This window comes from Pleuronectes platessa, chromosome 17, assembly GCF_947347685.1.
Source record: "Pleuronectes platessa chromosome 17, fPlePla1.1, whole genome shotgun sequence".
Taxonomy (NCBI): Eukaryota; Metazoa; Chordata; class Actinopteri; order Pleuronectiformes; family Pleuronectidae; genus Pleuronectes; species Pleuronectes platessa.
In genome coordinates, this window is record NC_070642.1 from 20,105,209 (window position 1) to 20,122,029 (window position 16,821).

The 16,821-nt window shown below is 44.0% G+C and overlaps 2 protein-coding genes across 3 annotated transcripts; one reads left to right on the forward strand and one right to left on the reverse strand.

The window, feature by feature from the left end:
* Positions 1 to 934: 934 nt before the first annotated feature.
* fhit (fragile histidine triad diadenosine triphosphatase) lies at positions 935 to 1,881 on the reverse strand. 2 transcript variants are annotated; one of them, XM_053445551.1, is made up of 2 exons: positions 1,588 to 1,881; positions 935 to 1,521 (listed from the first exon to the last, which is right to left on the reverse strand). In XM_053445551.1, the coding sequence occupies exons 1-2, from the start codon at positions 1,870 to 1,872 to the stop codon at positions 1,414 to 1,416; spliced, it is 393 nt and encodes a 130-aa protein (XP_053301526.1). In that variant the 5' UTR covers positions 1,873 to 1,881; the 3' UTR covers positions 935 to 1,413. The 2 variants fall into 2 exon arrangements, with proteins under 2 accessions (XP_053301526.1, XP_053301525.1); XM_053445550.1 differs by having other exon boundaries at positions 935 to 1,881.
* Positions 1,882 to 2,654: 773 nt separating this feature from the next.
* hadhb (hydroxyacyl-CoA dehydrogenase trifunctional multienzyme complex subunit beta) lies at positions 2,655 to 8,526 on the forward strand. Its single transcript, XM_053445005.1, has 16 exons — positions 2,655 to 2,771; positions 3,962 to 4,034; positions 4,253 to 4,294; positions 4,479 to 4,575; positions 4,684 to 4,728; positions 4,991 to 5,090; positions 5,262 to 5,349; positions 5,468 to 5,655; positions 5,753 to 5,933; positions 6,473 to 6,594; positions 6,837 to 6,916; positions 7,004 to 7,051; positions 7,172 to 7,259; positions 7,479 to 7,553; positions 7,831 to 7,995; positions 8,111 to 8,526. The coding sequence occupies exons 2-16, from the start codon at positions 3,968 to 3,970 to the stop codon at positions 8,144 to 8,146; spliced, it is 1,422 nt and encodes a 473-aa protein (XP_053300980.1). The 5' UTR covers positions 2,655 to 2,771; positions 3,962 to 3,967; the 3' UTR covers positions 8,147 to 8,526.
* The last annotated feature ends 8,295 nt before the right edge of the window (positions 8,527 to 16,821 follow it).

The window sequence follows — 16,821 nt, forward strand, 5'->3', positions numbered from 1 at the left end:
CTTTTTTAACCGTCCTTCCTCTTGTCACTGTTTATGATTCATAGAAGATTGCTGGGTGTCTTGGGGTCGTGACCTTTTTACGGCTTCCGAAGGTGCAGCGTGCCAGAAAAAGTTTGAGAAATTTGATATACACAAACACAGACACACACGCGCACACACACACACTGATTAATGGTGTCACATCTGTCAGCGAGGGACTGAGACAGGCAGTCAAGACTGTCACATACATAATCTTTCTCTCTCTGACATGTATCGTCTCACACACACACAGACAGACACACACTCACCTGTTGTGTCATTGAGTCTTATAACTGCCACATCATCCTGGAGCTTGTGGCCGACGAGTGTTTGGGTTTGATGGAGGAAACAGTAGAGCGTCAGACAGAGGGACCCCAGCACAGTGTTATGTTGATGTCTGCAGGTTTAACACCATCCGTGGAGAGTGGTGGTGTAAATAGCTTGAATACAAGTGTCCTCACTCAAGGACATTTACAGACACATTGTGAACCCACAACACAAACTTGATTCACTGGTAACATCTGAATATTTTTCCATTTAAAGGATTACAAGTTTGAGTGTCAGAAATGTGTGATTGATGTCCTCTGACAAGGCTGTCTTCAAATTGTTGGTTTTGTTCAATCAGAACCAGAAATATTGAATACTGAAACAGAAAAGCAGTTAATATTGATACTTGATAAATTAGGATGAATAAATTGCATTTCAGCTTGACAGATGCTTTGACTGATTTATCAATTATTAAATTTGTTGAAACCTCTGTCATTATTAGCCAGAACTACCATTACATAATATATCTTGTAGTTTTTTTGAGTTCACAAAGTTTCACATTTGAATTAAATTGATTTAGAGCTGAGTTATTTATCACAATGTACTTTATTATATAAGCACAAAATAAAGAGAACAACACTCTTGTGCATTCTCAGTTTAATATCAGAGATTTGCTTTTAAACGGCTCAACTAGAAAACACGAGAAATCATCAAGTCAGTAATAACAACTGTACAGAAACATATCCATGGAGATTTTGGATTGTTTTTTGTTTCACGTGGTTGACAATAAGAAATATTGCTGGGGAAAAAAGTATAACCTCTTTTGTTTATTTAGATTTTTTAATCACATCCCTGACGACAAAGAATATTTGTAAGGAAATAAACTTCATTTAGATTTTTACTCGTGACAATAACAGATATTTGCTGCAAAAAGGAACTTATGAATTATGAACTTTGAATAAAACTTCAAAAGCCAGATAATTAAGGATACTTGCTACACACACACAAACGACTTTAGTGTGTGTTTATCTCTAACCACACGCATGCAGCAACACAAACGAATGAAGGTGTGAGTGAATATTGTTCCACGTTAACATGAGGAGCTCTGGTCCTGTGGTCAAAGTCAGTTCACGTCCTCTGCAGGAGCCTCCTCAGGACCGCAGCCTCCGCACCCATCTCCTCCTCGGACCTCCACCCGGAGGGAGCGTCCTCACTCTCCCGGTCGTGTCTCTGCAGCTCCTCGTACACGCTGTCGTTCCTCTGGAAGTCGCCCTCCCTGCGGGGCAGCACGTGCACGTGGACGTGCTTCACGGTCTGCCCGGCCTCGGGACCGTCCTGGATGGCGATGGTGAGCGAGGTGGCGCTGAAGTGCTTCTCCACCAGGTCCGCCACCAGCTGGGTGGTTTTGAATAGATCCGCCAGCTCCTCGGGTTGGAGGTCCCGGAACCGCTCCACGGGTCGGAGCGGGCACACGAGCACGTGTCCCGGCACCACGGGCTTCCGGTTGACCAGAGCGAAGCTGAGCTCCGTCTGCAGGAAGACCGCCGAGGCCTTGATGAGGTGCTGCCCGAAGCGAAGAGTGGACATGTTGACAGCCCGCACGATTCATATAAACACAGGTTTGATTAGAGGAGGTGCAGACACTTCCTGAGTGTCAACCAATCACCACCCTTCATTTATCAACCTCAGCCAATCAGAGGCACGATATGGGCGGGACTCCGTTGATATCAGATTTGGTAAATGTATTCTGGGTTGATTCACAAATGTAAACCACAAAATATCATATGATTCCCAGCTTCTATTTCTAAAGATAATATTATATTGGTTTAATTTTACAACCAAAAGCTATGAACCCTGTTGTGATTTAATTGTATGTCTAGTTTTGCATACACAAGAATAGGATTATGAAATCACCACCCAATTTTGCTTTCTTCTTAAATTAATACAAATTATATTTATTTATCGTTATCGTATTTTATTCCATGATTTTACCTAAACCTAGTTTTTATTATTATTGACTTGCTTAAAATGTTGTGATTTCATTTATTCATGCATGACTATAATTGTTTGTATGTAGTCTTACGTGTGTTTTCTTTTATTTGTTTAATGTATTCTTACTTGTGTGATTCTTTTATTCGTGAAGCACTTTGTTTCTTTGTTTTGAGGAGTACATACACATGTTGGTAAATAAAACATATTATTATTATCTCAAACACTGTTACAAAGCGATATTTAATCATATAAAAAATTGAAATCATATCAAAACAAGTAAAACAAATAAATAAATTGAGGCGTATTATAATATCGCACATATCTTGATTCTGATTCTGATCTTGGTCCGTTGTCTCTTCAGGCACTATCTCGGGCAGCTAAACGCCCGTGGGTCCTTGGCCGGGGGATTGTGGGAGTTGTAGTCCGGTAGTGCTGCAGTGTGGCTCTTCGTCTGACAGGAGGCAGCGTCGGCAAAAGGCTAAACACGAGCTCGGGTACGTTCCAAACTAAAGAGTCGCTATTTGTTAATAAAAGCAGAAAATTATAAATACGAAGTAAAACACGTTAATTTAACCCGAACGCAGCGAAACGGGGTCACAGCTGCAGCTAACGAGCAGCTAGCTTAACTAGCCTTACGTGTGGCTTCTACCTTCATTCTCCTGCGTTCACATTGTTCAGTACTGGGTCCTTACTGGGTTTGATGGTTTTACCAGTGAAGTGAATACTTAGAGGGCGTGAAGACGTGTGTTTGACCCAGTTAGAGACGCTTTGTGTCATTATGCTCCTCCATGGAGGAATGTAGGTGAAGGGTCACCACCGGGTGTCGGGGAGGCTGGGTCGGTGACCGTGAACGAGACGTCTCGTTATGTCACAGAGGGAAAGACAGTAAATATCATATCAGGGTTACATGTTCTATTATTATATGGTGACATTACACCTCACGTGTTGGTTATTTCTGATCAGGCAGACAGGAAGTCTCGGTTCTGACTGTACATCACGTCCAGTCACCTCAGCTCACCTTTCACCCACTGAGGCAGATTTGACCCCGAGAGGATCTGGTTCGACCACTTGATCCCTTGATTATAACAAATGATCATTAATAAGTCACCTACTGCCACATAGATGACAACTAAGAAATCTGATAGATGACGTGAGAGCACTTTATTAGTTTATGATATGGTCACCTGCAGAAATCTAGATCAGCCTCATTCAGAAGCCCTGGGACACGTTATAGTAACGATACTATTTCAAGATAAGATTAGATAATCTTATTAAGAGACACCCTAAGGGGGGGATTTACAGTGTTTTTCACAGGTAAATAAAGAATTAAGTTGGCTTGTGCTGGTTGTTAAAGTCTAACTGTAAAAGGAAGGAATGAGCTGTAATGCATCTCCTCAGCCCCAGTGCTGTGATGGTTTCCAGCAGGGGACTGGTTTTCTACCAGAGATGATAGCGTAACACAGGATCTGCTTTTTAACTATTGCATTAAACAGAAAGACATTTCTGTAACATCACCTACTCTTTTTTTGCTATAAATGTGTCATAGATACTGCTTTAATAACATAAGCTGGTCTAATTTAAATGTGACTCTAAACAAAGAATGTTAACATGGAAATGTTACTCAGCGCGATGGATTTTCTCTGTGAGAACGCTGTGTTGCTAACTTCAGTTTCTTTCTGTGTAGAACACAATGGCCGCCATGATGCTGAACACAATGCGCAGCTGCTCTCTCAGACCGGCCTGGGCCGTGAGGTTTGGTGAGTTGGCTGCATCCAGATTGTTAAGCATGTCAGAGAGATAGGAACAAATATTATTACATGAAAAACCAACAGCAATTTGTGTCGTTTATTAATACAAACTGTGTATTAGTGGTTATAAATATAGGATTTTTGCCACCTTTGTTTTCAATTGTAACATTAATTCACAGATGAATTTAACCAAATAATACGATTTTTTTTTTTCCTGCATGTCACAGGTGCTCGCTCCCTCGGTACGACGACCCAGCTTCATGCTCAAGGTAAGTCATTAATCTAAGAGAAATTCACATAAAAGTCCAGATTAAAGTCTTTTGGTTATTATACAGTTTAAAATGTGAGCTTAACAACTTAGTTTATTTCTATTTATTTGGTCAGAACCTGTGCAAAACTACTTTCCAAGATGGAAAGTCTATCAGTGTCTATAATTCCTTCTCCTTCTTTCAGTTCAGACAAAAAGCAAGAAGACACTTGCTCGCCCTGGTGTGAAGAACATTGTCCTAGTGGAGGGAGTTCGAACCCCCTTCCTGTTGTCCGGTACCACGTACGTCTCTGCTTCCTTCTCATGGTGAAGTTGACTGGCTGGAGGCTCTGGTCTTCATAAATTGCATACTGAATAAATGGTATAAACCTTTCCGCTTGTGTATTACAGATATGCTGACCTCATGCCCCATGACTTGGCCAGAGCAGCTCTGCAGTAAGTGTGTCCTCATGTCCACATCTGTGACAGATCACAAGCAAATCCACCACCAGCGTAACTATAAATAGATTATAAGTATCTAGATGAAGCTATCTTAGACAAGGGGAGAGGGAGGGGAACATTGGAGCAACAATTTGACTTAGCTGTGAGGGGAGGGGTGTGTTTTGTTTATTTCCCGTGCTGTGAAACTCATTTATACCCGAGATGTTATTTTGTTTTGTTCTGCTGTGATTTAAATTTCTCCATTTGTTTCCTCTAGGGGTCTCCTGGCCAGGACAGGTCTATCCAAAGACGCTGTCGACTACATCATCTATGGAACTGTGATCCAGGAGGTCAAAACCAGCAATGTAGCAAGAGAGGTATAGTGTGTATATATATATATATTTGCACACACACACACACATAATCTCACTTTTCTATTAGAATCCCAAACTGTCCAAACACAAAGTTTTCCATGTTTGTGTGTAAAATTATATAAAGAGAGCTTTAGTTCTGTTGTTCACCTCCTTCATGTTTCATTGTGACTTCAGGCGGCTCTCGGTGCAGGCTTCTCCGACAAGATCCCGGCTCACACTGTCACCATGGCGTGCATCTCCTCCAACGTGGCCATGACCTCAGGTTTGTCCGGGAATGAAATCTCAATTTTGGGCTTCTCTTGTGTTGTCTCTATGTTGCTATGCCGCTGCTGTGAGGAGAAATTAGAAGCAATGAATTGAATGTTTCTCCTTCTCTGCAGGTGTTGGTATGATTGCTGCAGGCCAGTGTGACTCAGTGGTAGCAGGCGGGGTGGAGTTCATGTCTGATGTTCCTATTCGTCACAGCCGTAAGATGAGGAAGACCATGCTGTCCCTCAGCAGAGCAAAGACTCTGGGCCAGAGGCTCAGTCTGATCGGCAGCATCCGGCTGGCTCACCTCTCACCAGAGGTATATATCCCCACCTTGGTTAAAATCATTTTCTAAGTCTTTCTCTTATATCTTTGCCATCTTTCCACCCGTTAACTTTCATTATACGTGCACGTAGCTTCCTGCTGTAGCCGAGTTCTCCACGGCTGAGACGATGGGCCACAGTGCCGATCGTCTGGCGGCTGCGTTTGGCGTCACCAGACTGGAACAGGATGAGTTTGCACTGAGGTCACACACGTTGGCTAAGAAGGCCCAGGACGAGGGTCTGCTGCAGGATGTCATCTCCTTCAAAGTGCCAGGTAAACAGCCCCTCCCCCTGATGATGACATCACACTGTAGAGAGGCTCACAGATATGTTATATTGGATATCAGCGCTATATGGATGGTGGTGGACTTCAATGTAATTTGTGATAGTGTTTTTTAGTTGCTTTAATTTGTTGGTTCTTGTTTCGGTGCATTCTGTTCATAGATTTAGATTTTAGGTGTGAGTTTATTTTTCCAAGCAAAAATACCACTTTTTTCTACATTTGGATATTTGTAGACTTTGGATTTTCTGTATTTTAAAGACCATTTGATTTATTAATGAATCCAGGAAATAATTATTGGATTATTAAATAATGCAAAATAGTATTTAGTTTCAGCCCGAGTATTTTGTCTATGAATTAATTCGGTCAGTTTCTCCACTTCCTGTCCCATGATGCACCTCAGACACAACTCTTGGATTTTGACTTATATAGAAAAGTCCAAACATGAGACTGTGATGAATGTTAACAGTTAAAAACTAGTATTATGTTCTTAGTTTACCTGAGAACTTTTTATATATTTGTGTCTTCTCCAGGTCGTGACATTGTTTCCCAGGACAATGGCATCCGTCCATCCTCCATGCAGCAGCTGGCCAAACTGAAGCCTGCTTTCATTAAACCTCACGGCACAGTCACCGCTGCCAACTCTTCCTTCCTGGTAAACACACACACACACACACACACACACACACACACACACACACACACACACTTACACACATACATCTTGCAGCTTCAGCTCCCACTTGAAGCTGTAAAATACTGTTAACATTTGTCAGAGGTTTGTGAGTCTTTCCAGTTCAGACAGCAACTTTTGACTTCTTGCTTGAACAGTGACTGGATCTTAACTCTCTGTTGTGATGCCTGGAATTGAACGTGCGGTTTTGTTTGTGTCCTCAGACTGACGGAGCCTCTGCTGTGCTCATCATGTCTGAAGAGAAAGCTTTGGCTATGGGGTTCAAGCCTAAAGCCTACCTCAGGTACCTGCGCCCTCTGTTTGGTGTGACAGCCTCGTTTCATGTGATTTCAGATGACATGATAATCATGATGTGTTTTCTTCTTTGCAGAGACTTTGTCTACGTGTCTCAGGATCCCAAAGATCAGCTGCTTTTGGGGTGAGACTAGTTACTTTAATAATTCTCAGGTAGCAAATACAGCTGATGGTGTTTTTCATCTCTCTCACGAGCATCAGGGAAAAACCCATTTCATTCGGTTCTTGGTTTCGACTCTTTCAGGCCCGCGTACGGTACGCCTAAAGTCCTGGCACGCGCTGGTTTGTCCATGAGTGACATCGATGTGTTTGAGTTCCACGAGGCTTTTGCAGTAAGTACAGTACAAAACAACTGTGAGCTTGTGTAGAGGTCTGTAGATGTGTGTATCGATCACACATTCAAGCTCCAAGATATTCTAAGTTTTAGATGTGCATTTGTTTTAATAATTTAAATAGAATCTGTCGATTTCTGTGTCTGTCTCTATCAGATGCCTTTTCAGTGTATTGTGTGTAGTAATTCTCAACATGTGTATTTCCAATGTGTGTTCCAGGGTCAGATTATGGCAAATCTGAAGGCGATGGACTCGGACTGGTTCGCCCAGACGTACATGGGAAGGAAGTCGAAGGTAAAGACGGCTGCTGGTCCGCTCTCGGCTTTTTAAAAATCAGAAGAGATCAATAGAACAAAAACAAAAATATACTCATTAAATTAAATTTATTACTAGAATTATCTGAGATTAACTGAGACTTAGTTTTGTCAGATATTAAAAAAACTGAGAAATTCAAAGTTTTTCCTCAGTCCTATAAACACAGTAATATTTTCAAAAGTCAAGTTTTTATCTTCATTTCTTGAACTTTCCCCGGTGTAAATATCAGCCCTGACCAGATGTCTGTTTCCTGCAGGTGGGGACTCCGCCCATGGAGAAGTTCAACCTGTGGGGGGGCTCTCTGTCTCTGGGTCACCCGTTCGGCGCCACCGGCTGCCGGCTGGTCACCACAGTGGCCCACCGGCTGCAGAAGGAGGGAGGACAGTATGGACTGGTGGCGGCTTGTGCTGCTGGAGGACAGGTAAACAAAAATTAGCCTGTGTTTGTTTTTACTCCCTGAAACGCTAAGTGTGTGTGGATTTAAATTTGTGTTATATTGTTGTTTTCCTGACTATCTTGTGTGCTTGTGTTTCCAGGGTCATGCCATGGTGATTGAGGCCTACCCCCAGTAAAGCACTTAAAGCAACACCTGTCAACCGATCTTCACGTCCCTCCTGACGGCTACACACACACACACTAACATTCAGACTATACAGTGTACATACTAGCACCACATTGCCTTGATCTGGGATGAGTCCGATGCAGTATGTGCGTGTGTGCAATGAAGCTTGTGTAAATTAAAAACTTTGCTTAGGGGACGTTAAGTTATAGCAGGAGGCGGCTGAGGGATCTGGCCTTGGGGTTTGTGGACTTCACGTCAGGGAGTAGAATGTAACATAGCAAAGTTTCAGAGGAGCGACAGTGGTAATGTTTATATAGGCTGTTCTATTTTTTTTTGTCATACAAACTGTGGAGATTAAATCTTGTGATGATAACAACAACAACAACAACACTGGTTTCTCTGTTTGCTTTTCTTTCCTGCTGCTGAAATGTTCCACAGCACATTCTGACTATCTGGCTTCAGTTGTGTTCTATTCAAGTGGCGCCTTAAAGAGACAAGTGTTTCTGACAGAGGCTGAAAGAGGAGCTGCAGCAGTTTGAGGAAAGTGGTGTTTTCTGAACATTAGAGCCTTTAAACCTTTATAAGCAATAACACAAAAACCTGAAATAAGCTGAATGTCTATTTTAATAGTAGTGTTTATTAGTTCTAATGATAGGAAACTGATTGGAAAATAGTTTGCCTAGTTTTATAAATGTAAACATTTGACAGAAACAGTTTATTTATTTATTTGTACATGTGCATTTCAATCATTACTTCCTGATTTCAGCCTCACATCAGATTACCAGTGGACAGGACCTAACTTCTCTCGGTGGTTTTAAAGCTTTTGTCTCCTCGACTCTGTGATCGAACTTCCTTGATGTCCGGACAACAACTTCAAGTGCCACCGCTGACGGGCCATGTTTTATTCAGCAGACACCGAAACCCATTGCAAGGGAGAAGATCAATGTATAGACATCTTTGTGCTGTCGACAACAACAACTACGAGTTTAGAGACACATTTCCACATTTGCATGACCAAAAAAAAATCTCTTTTTTAACTTGATTTAGTGGATTTGCATCCCGGGCCTGCACCAGACGTGTCAGCAGCAGTCTGGCTCCGGATGCCTGTGCAGTTAATTGGTGGTGAATGATGCAGCCTCCCTCTGACAACGCCTCTGATGATAATGAGGAGGTAAAGAGATGTTTGGCTGTTTCCTGGAGTTTTTTAAAACAACATGAATATTTAAAATTAGGGACATGACTGGCAGATGACTCCAGAGTTCAGGCTGCCGTCTCCCCGGTGTTCACATCTCACTGTGGCAAACTTCAGGTAGTTAAGTGTGTAATTGAGGATGCTGGAGATTTTCCACACCTTCTCCTGCATGTGCACGCTCACCGGGGACCCGCGCACAGGTATGGGGGGGGGGCTTGTTAACAGAACTTCACTCACACTCCTCCGTTTAAAAGCTGTTTAGAGGTTTAATTCCTCCGCTTCCAGCAGCTGCGTGGTGCGGGGTGAAGGTGGGGGGGGGCTGTCACGCGTCTGCGGGAAGAAAAACCAATGTTTTACTGCGGAGCTCGAATGTAAATATCAGGGCGTCTCTTTTTTTTTTTTCATTTCATTTTATTATTTCTCTGCTTCAAAAAACCGCCTCAACCCTGCGAGACACCGGAGACACGCGCACGCAGACACGCGCCTGCAGAGCGGAGACCCCCCCCCCCCCCTCCTCCTCCTCCTCCTGCCGCTGCGGCGCTTTGATCAGCCGCAACCTTTTATGGGGAATGACTGGCGCGTGCACCCGCTGCTGTCACTACAAATCTACCTCAGCGAGCACGAGGGGGGGAGTGAGAGAGAGAGAGAGAGAGAGAGAGGGGGGAGAGGGAGTGGGGGGGGTCTTTCATCTCGTCCTCGCCGCCTCACGCGGGGCGGCACCTGCTGAAATGTGCACTTGACTCGCGCTACCTCCACCTGCTCCGTGCGCGCGCGAGCGAGAGTGATGTTAAACAAGTTCCACCGTGCGTGGATGTTGACTCCACTCAAAGGATAAGTGGTAGAGATAATGGAAGGATAGATAGATAGAGAGATAGAGAGATAGATAGAGAGATAGAGTGGGCAACAAGTCCTGCCTCAAAGTTATACTTGAGTAATTTGTGTATTTGTGTGTGTGTGTGTGTATTTGTGTGTGTGTGTGTGTGTGTGTGTGTGTGTGTTTTCTGAACATGTTCCCATACCTGATTTACTGTACGTGTGTCAAACTGAGTGTGAGTGGGTGTGATGTTGAAAGTTTGATATATATCACCAGTATATAAGTGTGTGTGTGTGTGTGTGTGTGTGTGTGTGTGTGTGTGTGTGTGTGTGTGTGTGTGTGTTTAACAGTCTCCTGCAGAAGTGTCACAGCACCACATTGTGTGTATGTGAATAATATTTAAACATGTCTACACACTGTGTCGACAAGATGAGAAAAGACATGGCAGCTCTACAAGATGTACAAATAGCTGGCTATAGGTGAGCTGTGAGCACACACAAACACACACACACACACACACACACACACACACAAACACAACTCAGCTTTTCAGGACTTTGTGTCTTGTGCCTGTAGCTAGAGAAAGACTGGACCTGTACGATCAATTTGATCTTAGTAGTCTTATTACATTGTATTTACCATCAAGTATTTACCATATAAGTATTATAAGTATTTTCTGAAATCATTTAATTCCTATGTCACATGGTTAGACAGCTTTTGAGTGTTTTCAGTTGTTATGACAAAAAATTACATTCTTTCCTATGTGTGTGTTTGTGTCTGTTGATGAAATCTGATGCGTTCAGCCGCTCTCACACCGTTGATTAGAGTTGAATTGATTTAAATAGACTGTGTGGAGGTCGTTCAATCATCTGTCTTTTCCTCACAAACATCTTAATGATGAATTCTTGCTGAAAACCAAACTGTGAATCTCTTGTAAACTAAAGTCAACATGACACTCATAACTCCCCCCTCCCCCCCGCTTGTGTTGTTCACTTAAATCTGTCTGTTATCTCTTTATCCTCCGTTCAACCACATCGCTCTTTATTTGTCTTCCTCTCACTCGCTGGGCCTGTGTCCTGCCTCCGTAAACACACAACTCCCTCTTTGAAGAGAGCGATATCAACACACACACCTCCTCCGCCCTCGACACCGTCTGCAGCGCCCGTCCCCGCAGGACGGACTCGGAGACATCCTGAGACATCACACAGATCAGTTCAGCTCCTAACAGGAGCAGCCGCCTCAACGAGGACGTGGTAAACTATCGGTGTTGATCTGATCGGGGGGGGCTTAAGATGCTGCATCTTTGTGGATTCTGGAGGGAACACACACACACACACAGAGACACACACCAACAGACACACACTAACATCTTGACGTCTGTCGGTTGTACACCAACTGAACACAGGTGGATGGGAGAGGCTGTGTGTGTGGAGCAAGTGGATTATGAGGAACGGTAATTGGCTGTCCAGAGAAGCTGCCCATATGTATCTCTCAGTGTGTGTGTGTGTGTGTGTGAGATTGTGTGTCAGTGAGTGTGTACGTCCAGACTTCATCATGTTCTCATAACGGTCAGTTAGGGTTGTCCGCCAGCCTCAATCTCCTGTTGGGATTGTAAATGTTATTGATCAGACGCATACGCTGCATCCATAACGAGAGCTGAGACACACTCTTCTCTCTCTCACACACACACACACAATCACACACACACTCACAGAATCACACACACTCAAGTTCAAGTCATTAGGAGCCGTGCACACCCATAGACATATCCTCATTAACACTCCCTCGTCATACACACTAAACATCAGTACACATCTAGTTGTTAGACAACACAGAGACACACACACGCACGCACGCACACACACACACTGTCTGATTTAGCTGAGTGAGATGGGGGGGGCTGAAGGATGGAGGGCACAAAATGTGGACATGAATTTTGTGTGTGTGTGTGTGTGTGTGAACGTGCACAGAGGCGTGTGTGTTTGTGTCAGTATTGAGCCTGACATTTGTGTCAGTGTGCGGCAGTGTGTATCTCGGGGAGTATGTTTTTACGTGTGTGTGTGTGTGTGTGTGTGTGTGTGTGAGAGTGTGTGTATGGCGCGTGTCAGAGTCTGTCAGCCCCGGCGTCTCGTGTCAGGGCGAGAGGCGAGACATTAACAACTTCTGTCATTCTGCTGACAAAATGGTGGCAGAAGATTTCCCATGGTGCCCTGATGACTGCTGGCGTTTGTCAACAAGCCCTGTCACCGCTGCGATAAGGGGAAGGTGTGGGGGGGGGCGGCGGTGGGGGGGGGGGGAGGAGGAGGGTGAGGGAGTGGTGGTGGGTTAGTGACAGGCCCTGGACCCATTCCCATGAGCACCAGGGAAAGAGAGAGGGTTGTGTGTGAGTGTGTCAACGTGTGTGTGTGTGTGTGTGTGTGTTGTAGGGAGAGAGGTATAGGGGGGAGGCGGGGAGGCGGGGGGGGGGGGAGAAAGGTTGTCTCTCAGCAGCTTTCATACATAGACTGCGAAAAACCAAAATGAGCTGTCACTGCAATTCCCAGGATGCCTTGCTGTTTAGCATAGCAGCAACAGCAGCAGCATGAACAGTGTGTGTGTGTGTGTGTGTGTGGGCCTGTAAGCTGATAAGCTAACTTTCTCTCTCTCTATCGCTCGCTCTATCTCTCTCTCTCTCTCACTCATACACACACACATACACACACACACACACACACACACACACACACACACACACACACACACACACACAGATAATTAAGCAGAGCAGAAGCTCCCCCTGACGCGAGGCAGAGCTCATCTGCATTTTGGCCTCCGGCACGCAGTTAGGAGCAACGCCTGATGGAGGGAGAGAGAGAGAGGGCAAGAGAGGGAGGGAGGTAGAGAGAGAGAGAGGGAGGTAGAGAGAGAGAGAGAGAGAGTAAGGGGAAAAGGGGGAGACAGAAAGAGGGAGAGAGAGGGTAAGGAGCCAATTAGCCAGCTGGATGGATGAGTGACTGACAGCACTCCTGACACACTGCTATCTGGGCCCTTCTCTGTTACACACACACACACACACACACACACACGAAAACACACACACACACACACACACACACACACACACACACACACACACAAACCTTCCTCTCCGTCTCTCCTCCCATCCCATCCATCCCTCTCTCTCTCTCTCTGTGTGTCTCATGCTGTGTTTGTGTCTCTTGTTCTCTCCTGCATCCTGCGCTCTGCATAAAGCTTCACGCTCCAATCACGCCCCCCCCCCCCCCCACAGGACTCAAATGTCCAACGAGAGCGCCCGCTGAGCTGCGGGGCCACGCCTCCTCGCAGCGGAAACCTGAAAGGGGTCAAAGGTGGTCGTCCCGCCATTTTGATGATTAAAAACCCCATTTGTCGAGCTTGTTTTCACGTCGTGTGTGTCCTTCTGCTTCTATCCTGTTTGTGCGTTGGACTTTTTGGCTCTTACCAAGGTCTTAAATGAGTTAAGATAAGAATTAGGAATTGTTACGATGAAGATAAAGGGTCGATTATGAAAGAAGTTTCTATTCTCCTCCTCCACTTCATCGTAGACGGGGATTTAAATTTCATTATCAGGTCAAAATAACTGAAAAGTGATAGAAAAAGCAGCTGCACCGTTCGAAATGGACATGAACACATGCAGCACCTGCACAGAGTTCTGCAGGAAGAGGAGTCGACACGACAGATTGATGACCACACACAAATCATCTCGGCCCTTCAGGAGTCCAGATAGCTTTCTGGAGTTTGGCAGTTTTGTTGTTGTGTGTGTGTGTGTGTGTCAGTCCTCTTAAAGACCGGACAGAGTGTGAGTCCAAATCACAGAACCGGGACACGAGATTGTAGCTGCACAATATTTGTGTTTTAATCCATCAGTGGAATCACAGAGGTTGTATCTGATGTGAGGATCAACGCTGCAGGTCGGGTTTCTACCAAAGGAAGCAGCCATGATATTAACTTACTTTATTTTGTTTGTCAGTTTACTGTATAATATCCTGTTAGTGAAACATCCCGTGTTTATAAAGGAGTTTAGAGACAGATCCTTGGATTTGGTCTTTATAGGTCGAGGTTGGGAACCAACTAAAGGAGCAGGTCGGAGTTTTCTGTGTCTTTCAGCGATGATGTCTCTTATCAACACACTACAAAAACTGTTATGAATTTACCAAGAGAAAAAAGGTGAAAAGTTATGTTTAATATATACTTTACTAATCTGTGTTTTATTAATATACCGGTTGTTTCCCTGACAGATTCATGTCTTATGTTATCAGCAGGAGGTTTACGCCAAAAACGACTAAACTGATATCCACAAAATTTGGTGTTTGGATGAAACATGGACCAAAGATTAATATTAATAATAAAGGTCTGTGTTTAACGACCGCCCCATAAACCCGATTGCACGAGTTCTGCATTAAAAATAATGAATCACTCCCACTGAACCCTTGAACATGAACATTTTCTATAACATCTCTCAGTTAAAGAAAATGTTTTATTCCTCATTTTGTTCCTACTAGAAACAATTTTAACATAATATAGCAAAAACATGTTGTACAGAGCTCAACTCACCATGTTTCCTTCAAATTATACAAAATAACATCCCCTTATTATAGCTGAAAGTAAACAAGGTTATTTCCTGCATGCCTGCTCATTGTCCCAGTGTTACTGTGAGCGTGTGCGTGAAGAAGAGAGCTGGAGCCAAAGTTCCTCTGAGGTGCGTTTCCCCGGCGTGTGATGTGAGCTGTGATCAAACATGTGATCTCCATGCTGCTTCCTCCCGTCATTATATGTGAAAATAACAGAGGCTGCACTTTGTAGACGCTCTTTCCTCCTGTCTAGTTATTTCAATGACTTTCTTTGGGATATCAGAGAAGAGGAGGAAGCGCTGCCAGTGAACTGTCAGCTGCGGTGAAGCGAGGGGAAATTATCTTCTTTACTGAAACCCCCCCAGAAATTAAAAAGCAGCCATTAGAGATGCAGATGTTTCCCACTGTGCTCTGGCAGAGGGAAGATCTGAGTTCCTGAGCTGTTTCATGGGGTTTTCCTGCAATACACAAATAAAGATTCCGATTTTGAGGAGATTTTAATCATTTGCAGCAGAATTAGCCTGAATTCAGTCGGTTATGATAACAAACTAAACTAATCTTAACCAGGGGATTACATGTTTGCACAGCGAGCAACTTTAAATCCGTCTCTTTTCTCTTTCAGCCCAAACGATCTGATTAAAAGCGAATGTACAAAACGAGGAGCGCGCCTCCTGCTCTCTGTGCAGCAGCCTCATTAAAATCTGACATTGTTCAGGAAGTCTTTAAACACACTGTTTGAATTTGCTCTTGAGTTTTCAGATAAGTGACATGTTCAAGCTCCATCTCCATCGAGTGTTTTATGCTGATGCATGTGCACGAGTCTATATTTATAAAGTGTGTGTGTCTGCTGTGTGCGGCTCCATTAACATCTCATTCAACGTTTTGCTGCCCAATCTCATCCAGGAATCATCTAACGCACCCTGTGTTCATGTTATAATGACCTGAGCTGCTGATAGTGTTCCACTGGTGGAGTGACAACACATTTTAAATATTAATTTTACTGTTTAAATTGTGGCACACTCCCATTTCATCTTTTAATTGCCGTTCTCCGGGAGCTTGTTTCTTTTTGACCTTGTGCTGCAGCACTGAGCGTTAACATGAGTCCAGAGTCCAGAGTCCAGCTCATAGGCTCAACTGGATTCAAACAGCCTATAAGAGAAATATGAAATTTATATTAAACACAAACGCATTAAGTGTATGCAATGGAATTCGTGGTTTGGAAAATGGTTAATCATAAAACTCCTGACATCTCAAGACCCTAAAGTACTTTAGTCTTTTGATATCATTAATCATAACTCATAGATTCAGGGAAACTTTATGAAAGTTTGATTCTGATGTGTGGAACCAAAGTTTTCTGCATCATTCCACAAGTTTTAATTTAATCTTTTCTTCCCCAGTCAATGATTAAAGTTGTGCTTTAGTGAGAAGACAGATTTAAGAAATCACTCAGTTGAGCTCATAGTCTCCGTCCCCTGAAATCCAATCGAGCTCCATCAAATTTCATAAATATGTCTGATCTTCAGCTTTGTGCAGCCGTTGGGGTTCAGCATCTTGCCCAAGGACACTTCGGCACGTGGACTGGAGCTGCCGGGGATAGAACCACCGTCCCTCTTAGTGGACGACCCGTTCTACCTCCTGAGCCACAGCCATCAAATTAAAGAAATGTCCCTCCTGAGCCACAGAGGACATTACACAGCAGAGTGGTGCTTGATATTACTTTATTATCAGTAATATCAGGTTTCACTTGGCTTTTAATTGTGTGTCGGCCTCGTTCCTGATTCTCCCTCAGACCCACATTTCAGTGCAGGTCACACACGACACGTCCAAACACAACGAGGTGCAGAGACTCACACTGGAAACCTGTTTGAAGCCGTTTTGTCGTGTGTGTTTGTTGAAACTAAAGCGAGGCGACGTCTCACAGTTGCAGTTCCAGGCAGTGACAGGCTCAGACAACAGCAGAGGACGTGTTTCTCACACTGTAAATGCAAATATCGTCGGGAGAAGACGACAAAACATGGCGAGCAACAGATGTGGGACACGTGTGGGTGGAAGTGAAGGAGGTGTAACCGCCGTCGGATGACAGGAACGCA